Below are 25,227 nucleotides of genomic sequence, written 5' to 3'. Positions count from 1 at the left end.
GTTCATCCAAAAACTGCACAAAATTATAAATATTCAGTGTATTTAAGTCTGGACCAACTTGTATTACCAGAAAAACAGGGCAGGCTCTTTACAGGTTTATAGTATCAAATTTGAAGAACACTTCTCAAATCAGTCACTTCTCAATTATAGCAGAATCACAGACGTGTAGTTCAGGCAACTCATGCACTATATTCCAAGTCTTCAGAAGTCATACAGACACCAAAATCAGGGCCCCAGACTGTGACTAAAATGGTTGCAGATGTGACCATTAATTATTGATTGCGACAATAATTTAAAATCTAGTCGCCATTGGCGACAGTCAGGTTGTATGCTTTCATATGCGGTTTAGTTAGATATCATCTTGTGAGTTATTGAATACATCTTTAGAGTGCCATTGTGTCTCGTGACGCTTTTCACCCTTTCTGTTGATGATATGAGCTCGCTGCATGCAACAACAAACAGCATGAGAGAGTCATGACCAAATGACTCTTTTGAACTGGTCTTTTTCATAAATCACCTGAAAAGAACTGAGGGTGTGAACTCAGGAGTTCAGGTTAGCAGTTTGAATCAGTCACTTTCTCAGCGAATCATCCGTCAGTGAGCTCACAACTGCGAGTGCAGACATTTCAAAATAGAAGTCCCATGTGTATTTCGGGCTTCTTTATAAATAAAAGTCTGCACCACTTTATATATATATATATATATATACAGTGGATATAAAAAGTCTACAAACCCCTGTTAAAACAGAAGGTATTTGTGATGTAAAAAATTAAAGATAAATCATAACAGACTTTTTGCACCTTTAATGTAAAAATTACAACCTATGCAATGCCACTGAAAACCAAAGTGACACATTTCAGAGAAAAAAAAAAAAAAAAAAACTTAGAATAACTTAACTGCTTATGTGTGCACACCCTTTTATAATTGGGTATGTGGCTGTGTTCGGAATAAATCAATCATCAAGCTCATGTGAAATAGTACACACCTGTCTTCACCAGAAGTGACCCTGATTAACTCCAAATAAATCTCAGCTGTTCTTGTAGGATTTTTCTGCATGCTACTATAAGAGCCATGGGCCACAAAGAGCTTACAAAGCATCAACGGGATCTCATTGTTGAAATGTATCGCTCAGCTGAGGGCTACCAAGAAATGTCCAAGGCATTAGATATACCATGGAACACAGTGAAGACAGTCATCAACAAGTGGAGAAAGTATGGCACAACAGTGACATTATCAAGAACAGGACATACCTCCAAAATGTATTTGAAGACAAAGAGAACACTGGTCAGGGAGGCTGTCAAGAGGCCATCAGCAACATTAAAGTAGCTGCAGCTCTTTCTGGCAAGTACTGGTTGCTCCCTTCATGTGACAGCTATCTCCCGTATCCTTCATCTGTCTGGGCTATGGGGCAGGGTGGCAAGAACAAGCATTTTCTGAAAAAAAAAAAAAAAAAAACATCCAAGCCTGGCACAAACCTATATCCAGTATCCCAAAACCATGTGGAAAAATTTGTTATGGTCTGATGAGACCAAAATTGAACTTTTTGCCCAAAGTTGTAAAAGATATGTTTGGCGCAAAAACAACACAGCACATCAGCAATAGAACACCATACCCACGGTGAAGTCATGCTTTGGGGCTGCTTTTCTTCAGCTGGAACTGGGGCTTTAGTGAAGGTGGAGGGAATCATTAATAGCTCCAAGTACCAGTCAATTTCGGCACAGAACTTTCTGGCATATGCTAGAAAGCTGAAAATGAAGAGATCTTTCACCTTTCAGCATGCCAATGATCCACAGCACACATCCAAATCAACAAAAGAATGGCTTCAGCAAAAAAAGATTCATGTTTTGGAATGGCCCAGCCAGAGCCCAGACCTGAATCCTACAGAAAATCTGTGGGAGGACCTGAAGAGGGCAGTACACAGGAGATACCTTTGCAATTTGACAGATCTGGAACGTTTTTTCAAAGAATAACAAAATATTCCCAAGTCAAGATGTGCCAAGCTAATAGACTCTTATCCAAACATACTGAGTGCTGTAATAAAATCAAAGGGTGCTTCAACTAAGTATTAGTTCAGGGATGTGCACACTTATGCAGTTAGGTTATTCTAAGATTTTTATTTTTTCTCTGAAATGTCACTTTGGTTTTCAGTGGCATTGCATAGGTTGTAATTTTTACATTAAAGGTGCAAAAATTCTGATATGATTTATCTTTGTTTAATTTTTTACATCACAAAAACCTGCTGTTTTAACAGGAGTGTGTAGACTTCTTATCCACTGTATGTGTGTGTGTGTGTGTGTATATATATATATACATACAAATACATTTATTTGTGATCTGAGATCCAGCTTTTGATACTTAGGACCTTTGAGGGACACATACACTAACTATTACACAAGGTGCAAACATTCATTGATGCTCAAGAAGGCAACACACTACTATATGGATACTATACTTGATGTAAATATATGCTTATGTAGATTCTGAAGAGCAGTACTCAATAAAAAGTTTTATCTCTTATATTTGTATAAATTATGAAAGGGGTGTGAACATTGAACGTATCTTCTCAACTACACTACCGGTCAAAAGTTTTGAAACACTTGACTGAAATGTTTCTCATGATCTTAAAAATCTTTTGATCTGAAGGCGTATGCTTAAATGTTTGAAATTAGTTTTGTAGACAAAAATATAATTGTGCCAACATATTTATTTCATTATAAAACTAAAATTGAATTTAAAAAAAAGTTTTTGAAATGGATGACTTGGACCAAATAATAAAGAAAAGCAGCCAATAAGTGCCCAACATAGATGGGAACTCCTTCAATACTGTTTAAAAAGCATCCCAGGGTGATACCTCAAGAAGTTGGTTGAGAAAATGTCAAGAGTACATGTCTGCAAATTCTAGGCAAAGGGTGACTACTTTGAAGATGCTAAAATATAACACAGTTTTGATTTATTTTGGATTTTGTTTAGTCACAACATAATTCCCATAGTTCCATTTATGTTATTCCATAGTTTTGATGACTTTTATTCTAAATGTGAAAAAAAAAACAAAAAAACAAAACAAAATTATAATAAAGATTGAGTGTTTCAAAACGTTTGACCAGTAGTGTATATATAAACTGTTTATTAAACCTCCGATTAATGGGTTATCAGCTGTCTTCTGCTTTCTATCTTGTTTCTGAACCACAATCTAAATTGAGCAGTTATATGATTTGGCAACTAAAAACAGCTATTTGGCTCCTTAAAATTTCAGTTGAGTCAGTGGCTCCTGAAAATACAGAAGGTATATAGCCATAGTGATAAAGATAGTGTTGAGACCGTCACAGGACAGCAAAGCAGTGCATCTTCTCACGGATGTCAAACACAACAGCAGCAAAAAGCGCCCTCATCTGACAACTTATATGAATCTGAATATGGCATTAAACCTGAATAGTGTTGTCATGGTACAAAAATTTCAGTACCAGTGAAATTTCACGGTTCTCGATACCAATTTCAATACCACAGCAAAAATAGGCTAATATGATAACGTGCTATTGAACACACCAGTTTAGTTATTTTTAGTTAGTTCAGTTTATATTATTATTAATTATTTCAATAATTATAGCTTAAGAATAATGATTATTATCCAGAACTCCGTTTTAAAATTTAATTTCATCATCAAAATGGTGTCTAATTCTTAAAACTTTTAACAAGTGAAAATCAAACTTTTCAACATGTCATTGCATTTTTTTTTGCCAAACAGCAGTCTTTCTTGCTTAATAATAATAATAATAATTACTGTAAATATGACTTTTTAATATGCAGTTGTAATATATTTCTGTCACAATTTCTTACATTTCAGACATCTAGGTTTTATTTTGAATCGTGCTTTTATTACGATCTGTGTTTTTTGCCAGATGCTTCACTTCCAGATAAACCTCATCTCTTTACACTGGCATTTGAGACCGACTAATGAAATGTAGGACACAGTTTTGGAGTTTTTGTATTTTAGATGGCTGTGTTTGTGTATGTGGTAATTTTGAAATGTTATGTTTTACATTTTCTTACTGTGAAGCACTTTGGTCAACTCTGTTTTAAATGCTAATTAAATTAGTTGAGATTAAAGGGCAAATGCTGTGATTTAATTATATAAATATATAGTCATACATGTAATACATGCTTTACAGTGGATTAGTGCTCTGCTTTGTTTTCTCATACAACATGAATGATGTCTGTGGAGTGTGAGCCACACATAACTGAGAAATTCCCTTTTAAGTCAATCACTTCAATGCTGCTTCAGTAGCTGATGCAAATAGTATACTATAACGCTGTGCTACTGATTCACACGCACTAGGGCAATGCCCACTAGCCAGTGTTAATTTTAACACAGTTTTTTGTTTTGTTTCATCTTTTGATGAAAATGTCCTTTAAAATTAGTCAATATTTTAGGGCCGGAACGATGCCTCGACGTAATCAACGATTACATAAATATATTGATTTACGCGGAATGCGTCGATGCGTCACACTGTTTACGTTCATCCCCAATAATGGTGGCTCCGGCTACTGGGCATGCTGAAAATGACACTTTATCCCAAAAAGCTCGAACCTGATTGTCAAAAGTGTGGGAATTCTGTAAACGGAGACCTAATAAAATGGTGCTCTGCATGCTTCATAAAAGTGAAATGGCTCAAAAGAAAACATCCTAGGGCTCTCCGACCTCAAAACGACAAGACCGCAGTGTAAGTATTTGGACTATTACAGTGAGTTTTGTCGGATTGTTGGTTGGTAGCCAGTGCCTGGGAGTCGTCGTTGCCTCCTTACCTGTTATGTTTCACACAAAAGCTCAACGAAGACTCCCTAGAGCAGATGCTAATGGTTAGTATGGCATGCCGCTTTCCGGCGCATTTGCAAGTTGTAAGCTGTTTGTTTATGCGCATGTAGACCTATGAAACTAAACGATGTAGATTTACATTAATGTTTCACTCTCAGCTGGTGTAAGCAACATTTTTCAAATAAATATTACAGGTGCATTTCCGATTACAATTGGCACTAGCCACTGAAGTAAATCATACTCAACACTATTCACGGTAACTAATGGCAGAATATATTAAACAACACCTTTGCTAATTAGGCCTACACTGCATAAATCTTAACTTTTGTGATGAATAGTATCATTAGGTAAAAGTTCATTCATCGATTTCATGTTAAAACATGTCACTGATTTTATTTTGTGTGTCTTTTTGTGTCTCAGGAAGAGGCAAAGTTGTGTGCAAGATTTTTTTTTTTTTCCCATAAAAAGGATGCCACTGTATGCTGGACTTATGGACAGTCTTTAATGTGAATGATGCCCTAAAATTTTTATTTTTTTTTTTTTTTTTTTTTTGGCACTGTTTATGTTGGGCTGAATTTATGTTGGATTTACGGACATTCTTTAAAGTGAATGATGCCCTAAAATCTTTTTTTTTTTTTTTTTTTTTTTTTTTTTACTATTTATGTTGGGCTGAATTTATGTTGGACTCATGGACATTTGTATTACTGATAGATGCCTTTTAATTCTTGGCACTTAATTTTTTTATGCTGGGAATTTTTTTATTTGTAAAGTAAGTATTTTTATGAGAAAATGTTTGAATAAAACGTTGAAAGATTAATGGCAGAAGTTACGGTTATTATTTATTGGTAATTTAACCAAGGGATTAATTGACTAATCAAAAAATAATTGATAGAGTAATCGATTGAAAAAATAATCGTTAGTTGCAGCCTTACAATATTTTGTCATGTCATATTCATTAATTTTAGTCAGTTTTACTCTAAAATTAAAAAAAAATTTTTAGTTGCAAAATGACAAAACGTGTTAAACTGTAACAGACCAAACTTTAATCAAATATACAAACATTTAGAAAAAATGTATAAACAGTTTTAATTTAAACATTAAACTTTATTGTACCAAACATATAAAAGACTACATACACACTGTCTGCTGCCAGTTGGTGGCGCTATGACTGTGACACACAATAGCCAAATCCATGTGATCAGCCCCCATTATCAAACATACAGCTCAATTTTGATCTAAATCGCACAATGCACGCAGAAGATACGAGACACTTCCTGTTTCCCATTTTTCGCCATTAATTTAATGCCTCGCCATGGCAACACCGTTCGATATATAGAAAATCTGTTCGCAATTAGCATCTTCAATGTCTTAGCATAATGTTGTCTAAATGTGGTGACAGTCTCATGAATCCCCTTGTAGGAGTATTTAAAACTTCAGAGACTGAAATATTTAAAAAATCCAAAATGGCAGATTTCCTGTTGGGCGGAGCTAATAACTATAATTATGAAAGCTGTCTGGCTTGATGGGAACTATTTTGGTGACTGTAGGTGAAAATGGTGGTGCTACAGAAGCCATCTTACATGCCCATTTTAAAGGGGGCACTACAGAACCCCCTCTACACGCCCATGCGTGAACTTTTGCCCAGCCCTAATAACCAATGACCCTGTGTATGCAAAATTTCATGAAATTAAGCATGCCAGGTGCCTCAAAAACACCCAAATATAGGAAGGAATAATAACAATTAATGTGTTGCCATGGAAACACTATTTAAGATTTCAAATATCCCTTGACAATTTTACATCAGCAGTGTCTTGACATTATTCTGACGAATTTTGAAGCAATTCATGTAAACATAAGAGGACTATTTCAAAGTCTGTTAAAAGTGCCATACTTTCTGCTGCCAGTTGGTGGTGCTATGACCGTGACCCATAATAGCCACATCCATGTGATCAGCCCCCATTACCTAACATACAGCTGAATTTTCATCAAAATAACACAATGCACACAAAAGATATAAGGTACTTCCTGTTTCCATTTTTTCACCATAAATGTATTGCTTCGTCATGGTGACACCATTCAACATATCAAAAATATGTTCACAATTTAGCATCTACAGTGTATTGGCATGATATTGCACATATTTGGTGCCAGTCACATGAATCCCCTAAGAATCCCCTATGTACCCCAAAAGTATTGAAAACCTTGAAAAGAATAATAATAATAATAATCATTAGAAGAACAATAGGGCTCTGCACTTTCAGTGCTTGGGCTTTAAATATAGCAGCAATCAGCGATGATGGGCCCAAGCACTACAGCGCTTTCGCCACCTGGTAGCTCTAGGAAAACAAAGCATGGTGGGTGCATGCATTTGAGAGGGTAAATATAAGAGGACCATTTCAAAGTCACACAAAGTGTCACACTTGCTGTTGTCAGTTGGTGGTGCTATGACCATGACCCACAATAGCCACATCAATGCGATTAGCCGACATGACCAAACATACTGCTCAATTTGATCTAAATTTGTCAATGCACACAGAAGATATGAGACACTTCCTATTTCCATTTTTTCGCCATGCTACACCGTTCAAGATATCAAAAATCTGTTCGCAATTTAGCATCTACAATGTCTTGGCATCATGTTGACCAAATTTGGTGAGAATTGTATGAATCGTCTAAGAGGAGTATTTAAAAGTTCAGGGCCTGCAATTTTCATAAAATGCACATTCAATCCAAAATGGCTGACTTCCTGTTGGGCGGAGCTAATGACTGTAATTTTGAAAGTTGTCTGGCTTGATGAGAACAATATATGTAACAAGTTTGGCGATCATAGAATAAACTGACCCCACCACATTTGTCAAAAGGTGGCGCTGCAGAGCTCCCCAGCCACGCCCATGTGTTCACTTTTGCCCAGGCCTAATGGCGACAACTCTGTGTGTGTGCAAAATATCATGAACATTCAAGCATGCCAAGTACCTCAAAAGATAAATAATCATTTATGTAGTTTTTTTTTTTTTTTTTTAAATTTATTTATTTATTTATTTAATTTTTTTAGGTATTGTTTAAAAGCAAACTAAATTCAGGGATGCAAACTACTAACGTTCTGGTTACAGTCAACTGCTTTGAAGCTAATTTGTCAATTTTTGGGTAAAATGTTCTACATTTTAACTAAAGCAACCAATAACTAAATCAAATGCATATCTGAACTGTTAACCTGGGAAGTAATTATTACAGATTGTTAGGTGTTTTTTTTTTTTTTACTAAATTCAATTTCATAAGTCTTAAAATAATAAATCAAAAATAATATTTGGCAGCATGGCTTACAATTAAATGACAGTAGAGCAGTTGGTAGTAGTTACAAGTAGTTAAGTCAAAATGTAACTAACTGTATAACTAAATATTAAACTGTTAATAATATTAGTAATACACCTTAATACCATAATACTGTAACATCGTGGTATTGTTTTGTGACTGTTATCATACCGTGAAAATCTCATACTGTTACACCCTTAGAGTATACAAAATATACATATTATTATTATTATTATTATTAAAATACACATTGGCCACAAATCATATGCCACCAATCCAGATTGAGTGGATGCCATGAAACACTAAAAGGACAACAGTAATAAAATATCAAATATACTTTGATTATTGTGGATCAGCAGTGTCTGGAAATTATTCTAAACAATTTGGAAGCAATTCAGGTAAATATAAGAGGACTTTTTTTTTTTTAAATCTGTGGTAAAATATCTTGTAAACACTTCCTGTATTAAATACATGAAAATAATTCATCATGACAATTCTTATGATTTTAAAATATAGTTTGTCACACTATTTAACATGTATCATAATACAAACAACTGCAACACAATGAACTGTAAGCTGTTAAGAGAAAATGTTTGTCTTCTATGCGGAGCCTAGAAGTGGTCACGTGACAAATGAACGAAAGACTCATCAGATCTGAAGACTAATCTATCTGAAAGGTGAACTAATCTATTCTGTTTCTATGCGGCTGACATGAGACTAATGAACGAAATTACTTGAATTAAGATTCTTTCATTTTGCTGAACTAGATTCAAAGATCCAAGTCAGTAAAATGTTTTGATCTTTCCATGACTACTACTTTCAAGGCGAGGCATTTGACATCTCAAACGAGCCTAACATGAGGGTTCACTGATGAAAATGGACTCAACCATTTTGTCCAAAACATCGAAAATAGGGGGTAAATGGGAAAAATACCCGACTGATCCTCTATTTTTATGTGATCATGTAATCAAAAATGTCTAATTTCAATAAAATATTGATACTAATTAATTTTTATGCTATCAAAATGGATGTCTCCTCTATTCTGTGGACTTTTCCACGTATTTAGAGCCCACCCACACCTTGAACTGTGATTCACAGCCAGAGCTCTCATTCAACACAGGTCAGACGCACCTTCTGAAGTCAGAAGTTTACATGGAATTAGGTTGAAGTCATTAAAACAAATTGTTTTTTTTTTTAACCACTCCACAGATTTAATATTAGCAAACTATAGTTTTGGCAAGTCATTTAGGACATCTACTTTGTGCATGACACGAGTAATTTTTCCAACAATTGTTTACAGACAGATTGTTTCACTTTTTTTTGACTATATCACAATTCCAGTGGGTCAGAAGTTTAAATAGACTAAGTTACCTGTGCCTTTAAGCAGCTTAAATTCCAGAAAATTAAGTCAAGCCTTTAGACAATTGGCCAATTAGCTTATGATAGGAGGTGTACTGAATTGGAGGTGTACCTGTGGATGTGTTCTAAGGCCTACCTCAGGCCTAAAACTCAGTGCCTCTTTGCTTGACATCATGGGAAAATCAAAAGAAATCAGCCAAGACCTCAGAAATTTTTTTTTTGGACCTCCACAATCTGGTTCATCATTGGGAGCAATTTCCAAATGCCTGAAGGTACCACGTTCATCTTTCCAAACAATAGGTACACAAGTATAAACACCATGGGACCACGCAGCCATAATACCGCTCAGGAAGGAGACGCATTCTGTCTCCTAGAGATGAACGTAGTTTGGTGCGAAAAGTGCAAATCAATCCCTGAACAACAGAAAAGGACCTTGTGAAGATGCTGGAGGAAACAGGTAGACAAGTATCTATATCCACAGTAAAACGAGTCCTATATCAAGTGCACATGGGGACAAAGATCTTACTTTTTGGAGAAATGTCCTCTGGTCTGATGAAACAAAAATGTAAATGTTTGGCCATAATGACCATTGTTCTGTTTGGAGCAAAAAGGTTTAGGCTTGCAAGCCGAAGAACACCATCTCAACCGTGAAGCATGGGGGTGGCAGCATCATGTTGTGGGGGTGCTTTGCTGCAGGAGGGACTGGTGCACTTCACAAAATAGATGGCATCATGAGGAAGGAAAATTATGTGGATATAGTGAAGCAACATCTCAAGACATCAGCCAGGAAGTTAAAGCTCTGTCGCAAATGGGTCTTCCAAATGGACAATGACCCCAAGCATTTCTCTAAAGTTGTGGTAAAATAGCTTAAGAACAACAAAGTCAAGGTACTGGAGTGGTCATCACAAACACCAGACCTCAATCCGATAAAAAATGTGTGGGCAGAACTGAAAAAGCGTGTGCGAGCAAGGAGGCCGAATATAACTTATAAATATTAATATTTTGTATTTAATTTTTTTTTTACATGTGTTTAGAGTAGGTCTACAAAAACGCCATAGTTTGTTTTATAGAAATCATGTTACAGCTAACCATGTTATTAAAGAAGATGCACTTTCAGTGCTTGGGCCCTAATAATAATAATAATAATAATCCTAAGAAGAACAATAGAGCCTTCTTTTTCAGTGCTTGGCCCTATTTAACAGAATTCTTCCAAAGTTACACAAAAGTGAAGCCGTCAAACCATTTTCCTCCATGTACATATAGGGTACAGTCACTTTGCGCTTCTCTCTCAACATTTCCTACACTTGCTGAGTTTTTGTTTGCATTTTTAGCTTTTAGAATTAGAATTTAATTTAGGGAATTAATTTGTGCAGCGCTTGGAGTGATGAATTTGGGGTCAAGAGCAGCATTAAAAGTTTTGAACACTGCTGAATCACACAGTACAGTGGACATACCAGTCTCTGCAAACAAATTTACTAGTGTGTTTCTTAGATTCATGTGAACTTGTTACCCAAACCTCAATCTTTGGAAACACAATGTCTGATGTTTTCCACATTGATAGCTACTAGTACAGGCTTTACTGTCTTTAGCCATGAATAATTTGTACTCCTCACAATGGTTGCTTTGCAAATGCACTTTTAGGTTTGTGGAATTTTTTTCTTTTAATTCCAACACCACAAATCGTATTATTATTAGATGTTACAATGCATTTAATTTTTCCAGTTTCATAATTTAACTCAAAATAGTCCAAAACAGGGCTCTGTCATTTCCTACCAGCCATCATTCATGTCCCTGTCTTCTTTATCAGTATCAGCTAAACTCACACACATCCGATATTACAGGTTTCAGAATTCAGAACAAAAAGCACTGGTGACTTTTCAACAAGCACTCAACAAACAGACATGCCGTTTATCCGTGTGCTTATATTCAGATAATTTATTTATAAAATTAAAAAATGGTACATTTAAGTTAGGGCTGCATGATTATGACAACAACAACAAATAAAAATAATAATCATAATTGTCGATTATTGCCCTTGATATTGTAATCGAAATTATTAATGTTGATTAATATATTAAATTGCAGTGACGTCACAAATTAGGCAATCGCGTGGTGCTTCAGTGTAGCAGATATTAATGGTAGATATGAGCCGAGTTCCAGTTTAAGCATCTTTTAAACATTACATATTGTAATAATGTTTGTTAATGTCATGCCTAATAATATTTTAAGGGATATTTATGGTGTAGAAGAAATACAGTATATGTAGGTTTTTTCTGAACTATTGACAAAACCAGTTTTACTTGATTAAATATTCCTTTGTGACATGTAACAGATTGATAAATACACATTGTCACACATGAGAAAGGTGGCATAAAATCGAAAACTATCATCAGACATGCAATATGTGTCTTTACTGCTTAAATTATTGGTAAAAAAAATACGAGACATTCAATATTCAAACTTATTAACAGCCGATTTAAATTGACCAAGTTACTTACTGCATTCAGTAAGTGCTGTGGTAATGAGACTACCCATTCATCCCCTTAGATCATCAGTGGTGATCTTGTTCATGTAAGATCATCGTTAGATCATATTTGGCCTCACTGGTTGCACCTTGGAAATTAAAAACAGCCATTTGCAATCGGAGTTTGCGATTCATGAAAATTGTAAATCTACCAATAGCAGCTACGGGGCAAATGGGTCTTATTAGAGCAGATGCAATAAATTACAGTATTTCGTGAAATATGCCATTCATACAATATTCTTTATGTTGGCTGCATCTCCAAAACAAGCTTGGAACAATTAAGCTGAATTACTTTATTGCTATTTATACAAATCAAATTCACACTGACCTACTTAACATGACAAAAATAAACTGTTATTAAATTTTGAATAAACCGTACACAGAAATCGAGCAATGAGACTAATTCTACCAGTACAGTGACTGAAGCTGTCACTCACTGCATGTTTATACTCTTTCAGCCCTACAGTTCAGCGTGAGCTCACTGACACTCCAAACAGGGTTAAAACAAAGCAGTCTAATCAGCATAATAAATCAATTATTTACACCGTGTCTATGCCTTGATTAAAACAAGTGTTTTAGTGTATTTACCATCTACGTAGCAAGTGAGTGGTGCAACATGCAATAAATCCAAAATAATTCTATAGTGCTTCCTCTTTTGTTCTACGGCTTCTTTTCGGTGTCAGATGATGTGTCTTCAGTATTCATTTTCTTGTGTCACCGTGAACTGAGGCGAAATATGAAGCAAACATCTGGGCATCAGACTATTTAAAACTTGCCATCATTACTGATAGGACAGAGGACTAATTTAAGCGTCTCTGATTGGCCATTACCGTATACTTGCTCATCGGACATTTCTGGGATTAGTTAGAATACTCAACCGTTGCAAAAACATGTTGTAAATAGAAACCACTGGCGCAATAGGAGCAGACTTAAATGAAAGGCTGTAATCAGCAGTTTTTTCACGAATCGATTATAAAATCGTGGCAGCCGCAGTCGTGATTTGTTTTTCTGATTAATTGTACAGCTCTAATTTAGGTTGACAATCTGGTGTTTGCAGGTGGAACCTGACGTCGTGTGGCACCAGTGTGGCGAGTTCAGAGTGCAGTGAGGAGCTCTTTTCCTCTGTGTCTGTAGGAGATCAAGACGACTGCTACTCCCTTCTGGATGATCAGGAGCTCACCTCCTTTGACCTGTTTCCTGAGGGCAGCGTCTGCAGCGATGTCTCCTCCTCCATCAGCACATACTGGGATTGGTCAGACAGTGAATTTGAGTGGCAGGTGGGCGTGTTACTGTATTGTTGAAGCTGTAGTCCTGCTGTCTGCTGTGTTTTTGTTGAGGATCTGTTTAAATATTGTTTACATTTTTTTTTTTTTTTTAAACACAAATTTCACATAATAACTGAAATGTGTGTGTGATTGTAGTTACCAGGCAGTGACATAACCAGTGGCAGTGATGTGTTGTCTGACATTATTCCAAGTGTGCCCAGTTCACCCTGCCTCGTTTCCAAAAGAAAAAACAAACTGCACCGGAATCTGGATGAGCTGCCCTGGAGCGCCATGACTAATGATGAACAGGTTTATTATCATCTATAAATGTCCTCTCTTACACTAGTATGTGTTGATATACAGTGGGGTCCAAATGTCTGAGACATTTTTGGGTCAGCCTACACTGAGTTACATAAAATAACAGTGTGAAAGAAAAGTTAACGGGGACCCTATCACAACTGAAGTGGACCAAAAAGAGATCCAAGTTCACTTTCAAGGCCATGGACAGTGTGAATGCAAAGAGAACGGGATTTTCGTTTTGGTCTAATTAAATCAGTTTCACATGTATAGTGACTTATGTATTTCAATGAGAAAATGTTTGGTTAAAAAAAAGTTAATTTTTGATTCAGCTTTTCTCTTACATTGTTCTGCTGATAAGCTATCCTAAAAGTTTGTATGAAATACAAAAATGAAATTAACTAGTGGCCTAAATGTATGACAGAATAAATTGTATTTGATGTTATGCTGTGTCTTCAATATAAACTTCCAGTTGTCTGTGTGAACTAATTTCATTGGTTCTTTTGCAGGTGGAATATATTGAATATTTGAGTCGTAAAGTCAGCACAGAAATGGGTCTTCGGGAGCAGCTTGATATCATAAAGATAATTGACCCGAGTGCACAGATATTGCCAACTGACAGTGAATTCATCATTGAACTGAACTGCCTCACAGATGAAAAACTCAAACAGGTAATGTATTATATATTTAACTCATTAACTTAATAATTTTAAACTTAACTCATTAAATGTAAATTTTCATTTACAATCTAAATTTACACACTGCAAATTATTATAATTTTTTTTTAATACAGTATTTTATAGTTCTTGCAAAGTACCAAGCAGGGTTATGTTAGGGTCATGGAAAACCTGGAAATATCAGGGAATTGTATAAATTGTGATTTTCAGGCCTGAAAAAGTCCCTGAAATTAAGAAAATCTTAAATCTTTAAAATTTCTAACAAATTTTTCTAATTATGGATTAGAACAATCTCTATATAATGTCAAAAATGACAAATAATATAAAAAGTCAAATCCTGACTTGTGTTAAACCTTCAATACTGATGCATGAAAAAAATAAACAAAAAAAATATATATATATATATATATATATATATATATATATATATATATATATATATGTATATATATATACAGTGCATCCGGAAAGTACTCACAGCGCTTCACTTTTTCCAAATTTTGTTATGTTACAGCCTTATTCCAAAATGGATTAAATTCATTCTTTTCCTCAAAATTCTACAAACAATACCCCATAATGACAACGTGAAAGAAGTTTGTTTGAAATCTTTGCAAATTTATTAAAAATAAAAAACGAAAAAAATCACATGTACATAAGTATTCACAGCCTTTGCCATGACACTCAAAATTGAGCTCAGGTGCATCCTGTTTCCACTGATCATCCTTGAGATGTTTCTACAACTTGATTGGAGTCCACCTGTGGTAAATTCAGTTGATTGGACAAGATTTGGAAAGGCACACACCTGTCTATATAAAGTCCCACAGTTAACAGTGCATGTCAGAGAATAAACCAAGCCATGAAGTCCAAGGAATTGTCTGTAGACCTCCGAGACAGGATTGTATCGAGGCACAGATCTGGGGAAGGGTACAGAAAAATTTCTGCAGCATTGAAGGTCCCAATGAGCACAGTCTCCTCCATCATCCATAAATGGAAGAAGTTTGGAACCACCAGGACTCTTCCTAGAGCTGGTCGCCCAGCCAAACTGAGCGATCGAGGGAGGAGGGCCTTAGTCAGGGAGGTGACCAAGAACCCGATGGTCACTCTGACAGAGCTCCAGCGTTTCTCTGTGGAGAGAGGAGAACCTTCCAGAAGAACAACCATCTCTGCAGCACTCCACCAATCAGGCCTGTATGGTAGAGTGGCCAGACGGAAGCCACTCCTCAGTAAAAGGCACATGACAGCCCGCCTGGCGTTTGCCAAAAGGCACCTGAAGGACTCTCAGACCATGAGAAACAAAATTCTCTGGTCTGATGAAACAAAGATTGAACTCTTTGGCCTGAATGGCAAGCGTCATGTCTGGAGGAAACCAGGCACCGCTCATCACCTGGCCAATACCATCCCTACAGTGAAGCATGGTGGTGGCAGCATCATGCTGTGGGGATGTTTTTCAGCGGCAGGAACTGGGAGACTAGTCAGGATCGAGGGAAAGATCAATGCAGCAATGTACAAAGACATCCTTGACGAAAACCTGCTCCAGAGCGCTCTGGACCTCAGACTGGGGTGAAGGTTCATCTTCCAACAGGACAACGACCCTAAGCACACTGCCAAGATAACAAAGAAGTGGCTCCGGGACAACTCTGTGAATGTCCTTGAGTGGCCCAGCCAGAGCCCAGACTTGAACCCGATCGAACATCTCTGGAGAGATCTGAAAATGGCTGTGCACCGACGCTCCCCATCCAACCTGATGGAGCTTGAGAGGTCCTGCAAAGAAGAATGGTAGAAACTGCCCAAAAATAGGTGTGCCAAGCTTGTAGCATCATACTCAAAAAGACTTGAGGCTGTAATTGGTGCCAAAGGTGCTTCAACAAAGTATTGAGCAAAGGCTGTGAATACTTATGTACATGTGATTTTATTTTTAATAAATTTGCAAAGATTTCAAACAAACTTCTTTCACGTTGTCATTATGGGGTATGGTTTGTAGAATTTTGAGGAAAATAATGAATTTAAGGCTGTAACATAACAAAATGTGGAAAAAAGTGAAGCGCTGTGAATACTTTCCGGATGCACTGTATATATAAAATGACAAAAACTAATAATAATAATAGTAATAATAATCATATAGTATGTACAGTTACCAATAATTTTGTATATTTTGTCCCATTGAAATGCTCACTCAACAGTAAAGCACTGGTTTGAGTTGGGATGCAATTGTAAATTTACTGACATTTAACAACAATAATCTGTAAAACGTTAACACCTAGTTTATATTGGGCTAAATAAATGTTCTGACAGTGGGAATGAGTAAGCACTCCTCAACAGTTTTCATCAGGATCTTACTGATTAAAATACAGAAATCTGAAGACAGACAAAGCCAGTTACTTTTTCCAATAATCTGAGAGCATTAGAACAGATTTTGCAGAAAAACTGAAAGCTTGGTCCATAATTCACAAAGGTCCATGCTTTAAAGCCATTGATTCTTCTTTGTCTTTATTAAAATGTTCCATATAGTTCTTACCATGTTGGGTTCGACTTCTGTCAGCCAAGAAGAGAAATCTGAGGCTGCAGGTGGCACAGGCTCACCAAAACTGGACAGTTAAAGACTGGAAAAACAGGACTACAATCTGTGTACCTCAGCAGAAATCGAAATTTTTCAGACAAGGCTTTAACTTTCCAGTTTTTGTGAGCCTCAGCTTTCTGTTCTTGGCTGACAGAAGTGGAACCTGACGTGGTCTTCTGCTGTTGTAGCCCATTTGCCTCAAGGTTTGATGTGTTGTGCATTCTGAGGTTGTTATCTGAGTTATGGTAGACTTTCTGTCAGCTCAAACCAATCTGGCCATTCTCCTTTGACCTCTCTCATCAAAAAGATGTTTCTGTCTGCAGAGCTGCTGCTCACTGGATGTTTTTTGTTTTTGACACCATTCTGAGTAAACTGTAGAGACTGTTGTGCGTGAAAATCCCAGGAGATGAGCAGTTATAGAATACCCAAACCAGCCCATCTGGCACCTAAGATCATGCCACGGTCTAAATCACTGAGATGAAAATTTTTTCCCCATTCTAATGGTTAATGTGAACATTAACTGAAGCTCCTGACCCCTATCTGCATGATTTTGTGCATTGCACTGCTGCCACACGATTGGCTGATTAGATAATCGCATGAATAAGTGGGTGTACCTAATAAAGTGATCGGTAAAAAAAATTGAAACTGCCAAAGTTGTAACACAAATTTTATTCCCTTACTCCCCTGATATATACAGTATGTAGTCAACCAGAATGAACCTCACTATAGTGGGGATTAACGTGGCAGTAAAAACACCAGCCACATGTGAGACTCGTTCATATGTGGCACAAAATCGCTGCCAGGAGGCACAAAGGGACACTTTATGCACCATAGTTTAGTGTGAAGAGAGTCATTATGATTAACATTGTTAATATTATTATTTTTATTGTAATTTTTACATGTTGATGTGTAGAAGTAGAAAAATTAATGGCAGCATTAAAGTTTTAGTTTAGTTTAGCATAGTCATGAATTTACCATTGGCATATAAAAGAAAATGCTAAAATGTCATCCTTTTTTATTAAATGGAAACCATTGCTTCATAGATATTGGTTATTTAATCATCTTCCTAAAAATCTACAAAAATACATGGTGAACGTTCATAATTTGAATAAATTATTTTTTTTTTTAATCGACTGTGAAGTATCAGTCACTATAGAGTCACAGAGGTGCTATTGAGTCACATGTTTTTTTGACAACTTCTACAAATGTAATACTTTACCTGCTAAGAATAAACGTTGATTTGGGTGAAAACACTGGAGACCGGAAATTGAAAACAGGTGAACTATGGAACACTTCCATGTTCAGGAAAACATTTGATATGATGTTAAACGTTTGTCACCTTTTATTTAGTATTGCCTATTTGTTCATAGGGAATCAGAGACTGTGAAAGGGCATGATGAGTCTATGGGGTGTTGGCAAAGGTTGTTTGAAAACGTACTTAAGTTTTGTAATTCCGTTTGGTGCCACTAGTAGCGCAGAAATGACATACTTCACATTTAACTTAATAACACTGAACAGTTCAATGGCGTGATTATAGTTCACAATAGTGTGAAACATTCATGCTTATTGTCACATTATTGTGCAGCTTCAGCCGAGTGAACTGAGACAATGAGCCCCATGAAGTGTCCAAATAGCGAACATGACTTCTGAGGAAGGCTGTGGAAGATTTTGTTCTCCGTTGCTTCACCTTATTTCCAGATGTTACACAGTTGCTGCTGTGTTTGTTTCCTTAACTTTTCATTGCACCTACTGCTGCATTGCACTGTGACGGTGGGGATTCCCCCAGCGCACTTGAGCGCAAACACGAATGCGAGGGACAGTAGTTGATTTTTAAAATTGATGTTCTGTTGATTAGTTTGGACAATTCATATAAAAAACAGATTCAAAATCACAGATTCACATGACCCCTGCATAAAAGTCAACTTTAGTATCTATGACTTGATTACCGGCTTTGGCATTTTGTTGTATCACAAAACACTAATTATTAAGCAAGTGCGTGAAGCTGTGGTGCCGTTTAGGTTAAACTATAATTTCTGTGATTAGGGGACCAACATTAATCTGATTTAAATTGGGATCTTCACAGAATAGCGCTGGGATAGGTGACTGATGAGATATTGAGAGCAACTGGAAAGCGCGCTTTGATTCAACACATGTTGGAGCGAGTGAAGCAGAAAGCACTCATGATCACTTAAACAGTCTCTGTCGCTCCACACAACGTCTGATTGTCACGACTCGCGTTACATCACGTATATTCAGATTTGTATTTGCATGTTTATTTGTTTATTTCTTTTTTTATACCCATTTGCAATATCTTTATCCTCTCCGTGCTCACTTAGCATCGAGTTAGAATTACTACCATAATGTCTCTTGAAAATTGGCAAATTAATATTCATACACATGTAATTCTTACACTTAAAAAAAAAAAAACCCTGCATATTCATATGAATTACAGCATGTCTGAAAGTTTAAATTCGTGAATGCTTAGAATGATCAACAACTCACCCTTCAGAGGTAACACTGTATGCTTCAAGGGCTGAGCAAGCGCTCATTCATTAGAGTAATGCAACTGTTCATCAGAATGTTTTCAACTGTTATATACTGAAAATGTTATATAAAAAGTTTTGTTTTATTACTTTTATTTATTATAAATTATTATTACTATTTCAATTTAATGTTGCTAAACTAATTGATCATGTTTGATCTTGCTTGAAAACGTGAGTTGCCACCACTGCAATAAAATACAAATCCACTGACGCAAGATGCAGGGCAATCTGGTCTTAAATCAAGTGAAGTGCTATATTTTATAATTTTATTTATCTTTCCTGAGGTCCAATGATAATGTTATAAATGTTTTTTTTGCACCAAAACACTTTAGTAATATATGATCATTTTCCACCCTGTTTTTGGCCCTCTGCCTTAAAGCCCTCGGCCTAAGCACCTCCTTAAATCTTCAATATAAAAGCCCACTGTTCTAATTGGCTAACATCATGCAGCCTCTCAAATTCAACAAACTCAATCGGAAGAGAATGAACAAGCCCCTCAACATTATAAAACAAAATTTCATACACTAGGGATGCCGCGATTATACGGTTTTACTATTAACCACAATTAAAAATGTCACGGTTTATTTAACTGTAATAATTTATAATCCACGCTCAAAAAACATGAAATGCTTTATTTACATGTAGCAAAAATATTATAATGTCAAAATATATAATAGAGTGTTTTGTAAGATTTTGTAAGCCTAAATGTAAATACTCTTGTGCCTGTTTGGGTCCTAGAGCTGTTGTATGGTTACAGACGGTGGCCACATGGTTCTTTAATGGGCAGGTGTCGCGGACTGAACATGAACTCTCAATTCACATGAAACTGAAGCCGGGCATGCACGGTGCGAGTTCAGACACACGGGAGGTTGTTAGCCCCTGCACACGTTACGTGTCAGTTTATCTGATAATACATGTGCAATCGTACACGACAAGACTTAACAGCCTGGCGAATTCCGAAGCCATAAGACATAAAGCCAGAGGAGGACATTGCTTTCATTCCTTGTAGCTTGCGATTTAGAAATAAAAGAGGACTGGCATGGCCATGGGCTGCATTAACTGAAAACTCATCTGCCGATTTAAATATATATAAACTCAGCAAAAAAATGTCCCTTTTTCAGGACACTGTATTTTAAAGATACTTTTGTAAAAATCCAAATAACTTTACAGATCTTTATTGTAAAGGATTTAAACAGTGTTTTCCATGCTTGTTCAATGAACCATAAATTAATGAACATGCACCTGTGAAACGGTCATGAAGACACTAACAGCTTACAGATGGTAGGCAATTAAGGTCACAGTTATAAAAACTTAGGACACTAAAGAGACCTTTCTACTGACTAAACACCAAAAGAAAGATGCCCATGGTCCCTGCTCATCTGCGTGAACGTGCCTTAGGCATGCTGCAGATGTGGCCAGGGCAATAAATTGCAATGTCTGTACTGGGAGACGCCTAAGACAGCGCTACAGGGAGTCAGGAAGGACAGCTGATCATCCTCGCAGTGGCAGACCACGCATAACAACACCACAGGATCAATACATCCGAATATCACACTTGAGGGACAGGTACAGGATGGCAACAACAACTGCCCGAGTTACACCAGGAACGCACAATCCCTCCATCAGTGCTCAGACTGTCGGCAATAGGCTGAGAGAGTCTGGACTGAGGGCTTGTAGGCCTGTTGTAAGGCAGGTCCTTACCAGACATCACCAACAACAACAACATCACCTATGGGCACAAACCCACCTTCGCTGGACCAGACAGGACTGGCAAAAAGTGCTCTTCACTGACGAATCCTGGTTTTGTCTCACCAGGGGTGATGGTCGGACTTGTGTTTATCGTTGAAGGAATGAGCGTTACACCAAGGCCTGTACTCTGGAGCGGGATCGATTTGGAGGTGGAGGGTCCGTCATGGTCTTGGGCAGTGTGTCACAGCATCATCGGACTGAGCTTGTTGTCATTGCAGGCAATCTCAACGCTGTGCATTACAGGGAAGACATCCTCCTCCCTCATGTGGTACCCTTCGTGCAGGCTCATTCTGCCATAACCCTCCAGTATGACAATGCCACCAGCCATACTGCTAGTTCTGTGCATGATTTCCTGCAAGACAGGAATGTCGGTGTTCTGGCATGGCCAGTGAAGATCCCGGATCTGAATCCCATTGAGCACGTCTGGGACCTGTTGGATCGGAGGGTGAGGGCTAGGGCCATTCCCCCCAGAAATGTCTGGGAACTTGCAAGTGCCGTGGTGGAAGAGTGGGGTAACATCTCGCAGCAAGAACAGGCAAATCTGGTGCAGTCCATGAGGAGATGCACTGCAGTACTTAATGCAGCTGGTGGCTACACCAGACACTGACTGTTATTTTTGACAACCCCTTTGTTCAGGGACACATTATTCCATTTCTGTTAGTCACATGTCTGTGAAACTTGTTCAGTTTATGTCTTAGTTGTTTTAATCTTTCTATGTTCATACAAATATTTACACATGTTAAGTTTGCTGAAAATAAAAGCAGTTGAAAGTAAGAGAACGTTTCTTTTTTTGCTGAGTTTATATACATTTTATGCGCTTTATTATCATACATCAGCAACACACTGTCGTTATGATTGATGTATACACTTATGAAATCACACAGCCTCCCTTTGAAATCTAAATGTGTGAAATGTCAGACAGCATTTGTAATAATTATCTGTCTATCTACAGTTGTGCTCAAAAGTTTGCATACCCTGGCAGAAATTGTGAAATTTTGGCATTGATTTTGAAAATATGACTGATCATCCTTATTTAAGGATAGTGATCATATGAAGCCATTTATCATCACATAGTTATTTGGCTCCTTTTTAAATCATAATGATAACAGAAATCACCCAAATGGCCTTGATCAAAAGTTTACATACCCTTGAATGTTTGGCCGTGTTACAGACACACAAGGTGACACACACAGGTTTAAATGGCAATTAAAGGTTAATTTCCCACACCTGTGGCTTTTTAAATTGCAATTAGTGCCTGTGTATAAATAGTCAATGAGTTGGTTAGCTCTCATATAGATGCACTGAGCAGGCTAGATACTGAGCCATGGGGAGCAGAAAAGAACTGTCAAAAGACCTGCGTAACAAGGTAATGGAACTTTATAAAGATGGAAAAAGATATAAAAATATATCCAAAGCCTTGAAAATGCTAGTCAGTACTGTACAATCACTTAAGAAGTGGAAAATTCAGGGATCTCTTGATACCAAGCCAAGGTCAGGTAGACCAAGAAATATTTCAGCCACAACTACCAGAAGAATTGTTCGGGATACAATGAAAAACCCACAGGTAACCTCAGGAGAAAGTTGACACTCCAGTGGTTACAGCAGAAAAAGGTGAAGTTTCTGGAGTGGCCATCACAGTCTCCTGACCTTAATATCATCAAGCCACTCTGGGGAGATCTCTAACGTGCGATTCATGCAAGACGACCAAAGACTCTGCATGACCTGGAGGCGTTTTGCCAAGATGAATGGGCAGCTATACCACCTGCAAGAATCTGGGGCCTCATAGACAATTATTACAAAAGACTGCATGCTGTCATTGATGCTAAAGGGGGCAATACACAATATTAAGAACTAAGGGTATGTAGAACAGGGGTCATTTCATTTTTTTCTTTGTTGCCATGTTTTGTTTTATGATTGTGCCATTCTGTTATAACCTACAGTTGAATATGAATCTCATATTCTCAAGAAATGTGTTTTGCCTGCTCACTCATGTTTTCTTTAAAAATGGTACATATATTACCAATTCTCCAAGGGTATGCAAAGTTTTGAGCATCTCTCTCTCTCTCTCTCATATATATATATATATAATGCTGTCCGACAATTTACAGATTTAGATTTCGAAGGGAGGCTGTGTGATTTCATAAATGCATACATCAATCAATACGACAGTGTGTTGCTGCCAGTACTGCATGATAATAATGCCCACAAAATGAACAAGATTAAAAAGTGCGGAAAATTCACGCAACATTTCTGACGCGTATACCTGGATTTAGTCTAAGCGCAAACATGAGGTTTAGTGCAGAATTCTGAGTAATTTTAGTGGAGTAGGCTACCTGTAGCCTATTATTCAGCTTTAGATGTAGGCTGTGTCCTTCTCATTTGTGTCACTGCTTGCATGTTGATAGCAGACATGCTGAAGAAGTCTAGTCCATGTAAATACGCTTTAAATCCGTACATGGGAAAGTAAAAAAATCTTGTTTTAGTGCTGCGGTTGATTAACAGATAGAACTTTCAACCTAGAAGTCCTTGGTTTCACCAGACTCGCGCTCGGTGAGCTGAAAAATATCTCACATATCCACTATCGTGTATATACAATTATAACAGGTGCTATATCCCCCTAAATGTCACCCTAGAACTGAAACGAATGCAAGTATGACAAATAAAAATAGACCATGACAGAAATTTTACAACTTTGTCCATCTGAGTGATAAAGACCATACGAGCACCCACGATTTCCACGCGATCTCTCCCGACTGGCAAAAAATAGATCGGGAGCTTGCACGACTACTTCAATCGGCTGTTTGGCAGCATTTAAATGACTGACTGATGACTACAGATATAAAACATGCAGACAGAAGTCCTAGAAAGATACACATCATACAGTTGGGACAGGATGCTTCACTAGTCGTCCAACAACAAACTAATAAGTTTAATATTTTTAGCTGTGATCTTAAAGTGATGAATTAAAGATGCCACTTTTTGTAATGTTTAAGCATGCTGTCAGCGTGCGGTGCGTTGCATGTAGTTACTACCAGCGAGTAAACTTGAAAAGTTGCGTCTAAATTGTCCTCGTTATTTAAAGCTTCTGTATTCAACAACAAATGTCAATTTTAGTCATGATCGGACGATAAATCGCCTGCTGTAAACTATGTTCCCGTTATTATGCATAGTCCAAAGATTTATTTGTGAGATGCTGTGGACCGTTTTTATAGAGATTGTTGCCACATATTGTGGTGTCTGACAGACAATGGATTGCTTTAATAAACTGTTGCAGAAGAAAAAAACTGTTGGATGCCGTGAACTACATGTTGCGCACCCACGATAATCTTACATTTACGCACTTTTGAAGCGCTCTGGTCACACTGAAGCACATTGAGCTCGGGATGCGCATGTGGCGTCATGCTCTAGATTGGAGCGTCTCTTATTATACTCCTATTTATTTTTTGTGTGTATTTATCAGTTTTTTTTTTTTTATTGTAGGGTTGCCCTTAGCATCCACATATCCCCCAGAAATACGTCCACTTGTTCAGTTGTTATATGATATGCATTTTTTGCATCAGTCCTGTTGAATAACAAGAAAATGTGCAAATAATCGTAGATTGTTTAGCAGACGGTAATCTAACCATCAAAAACTCACACCGCGGCATCCCTAGTTTACACAACACACATCCAACACATTGCATCCGAATATATTAAACTGTGCATCTCAAGCACAATTGTTATCACTCAGCACCATAAATTATCAAAGTCCTGACATTTGAAATATTCATGAATGAATCGGTTTACTTTGCTTTTTGAAGAGTATTTAACTGTCCCATCCTTCAATAAATGTTCCTTTGCAAAGCTTGAATCGTATTATGACTGGGTCACAAGCAATCCATGCTGACATGAGGTGAAAAAAAAAACATCATAGTCCAAAGCACGGTGAAATGATGCACACACATACTGTAAGCGCACTGAGGTGCACATCGCTGGAAATACATTGAAACTGTCAAAGACGTCCACGTTTACATACATCAACAATTGAAAAAGCGCAGATGAGCAAAAGAATCCATGATGAGTTTGTGCTCAAAACAACAAGAGGCAGCAGCTGAATGAAAGAGAATTGCTTCTCCATTTCAGAGTTGTAACTTGACA

General features: G+C 37.2%; 1 protein-coding gene across 2 annotated transcripts in view; it reads left to right on the top strand.

The window, feature by feature from the left end:
* The window catches only part of LOC127413325 (protein FAM199X), a 46,278-nt gene that overhangs the window by 1,359 nt on the left and 19,692 nt on the right, over positions 1-25,227 (top strand). For both annotated transcript variants that reach the window (XM_051650367.1, XM_051650368.1), the window contains exons 3-5: positions 13,060-13,279; positions 13,424-13,576; positions 14,074-14,235. In XM_051650367.1, the coding sequence (XP_051506327.1) occupies positions 13,060-13,279; positions 13,424-13,576; positions 14,074-14,235 (535 nt within the window). The remainder of the gene's footprint in view (positions 1-13,059; positions 13,280-13,423; positions 13,577-14,073; positions 14,236-25,227) is intronic.

Source organism: Myxocyprinus asiaticus, chromosome 22 (assembly GCF_019703515.2).
Source record: "Myxocyprinus asiaticus isolate MX2 ecotype Aquarium Trade chromosome 22, UBuf_Myxa_2, whole genome shotgun sequence".
Classification (NCBI taxonomy): Eukaryota; Metazoa; Chordata; class Actinopteri; order Cypriniformes; family Catostomidae; genus Myxocyprinus; species Myxocyprinus asiaticus.
Note: the sequence above shows the minus strand (reverse complement) of the source record. Positions and strands in the feature narration are given on the sequence as shown.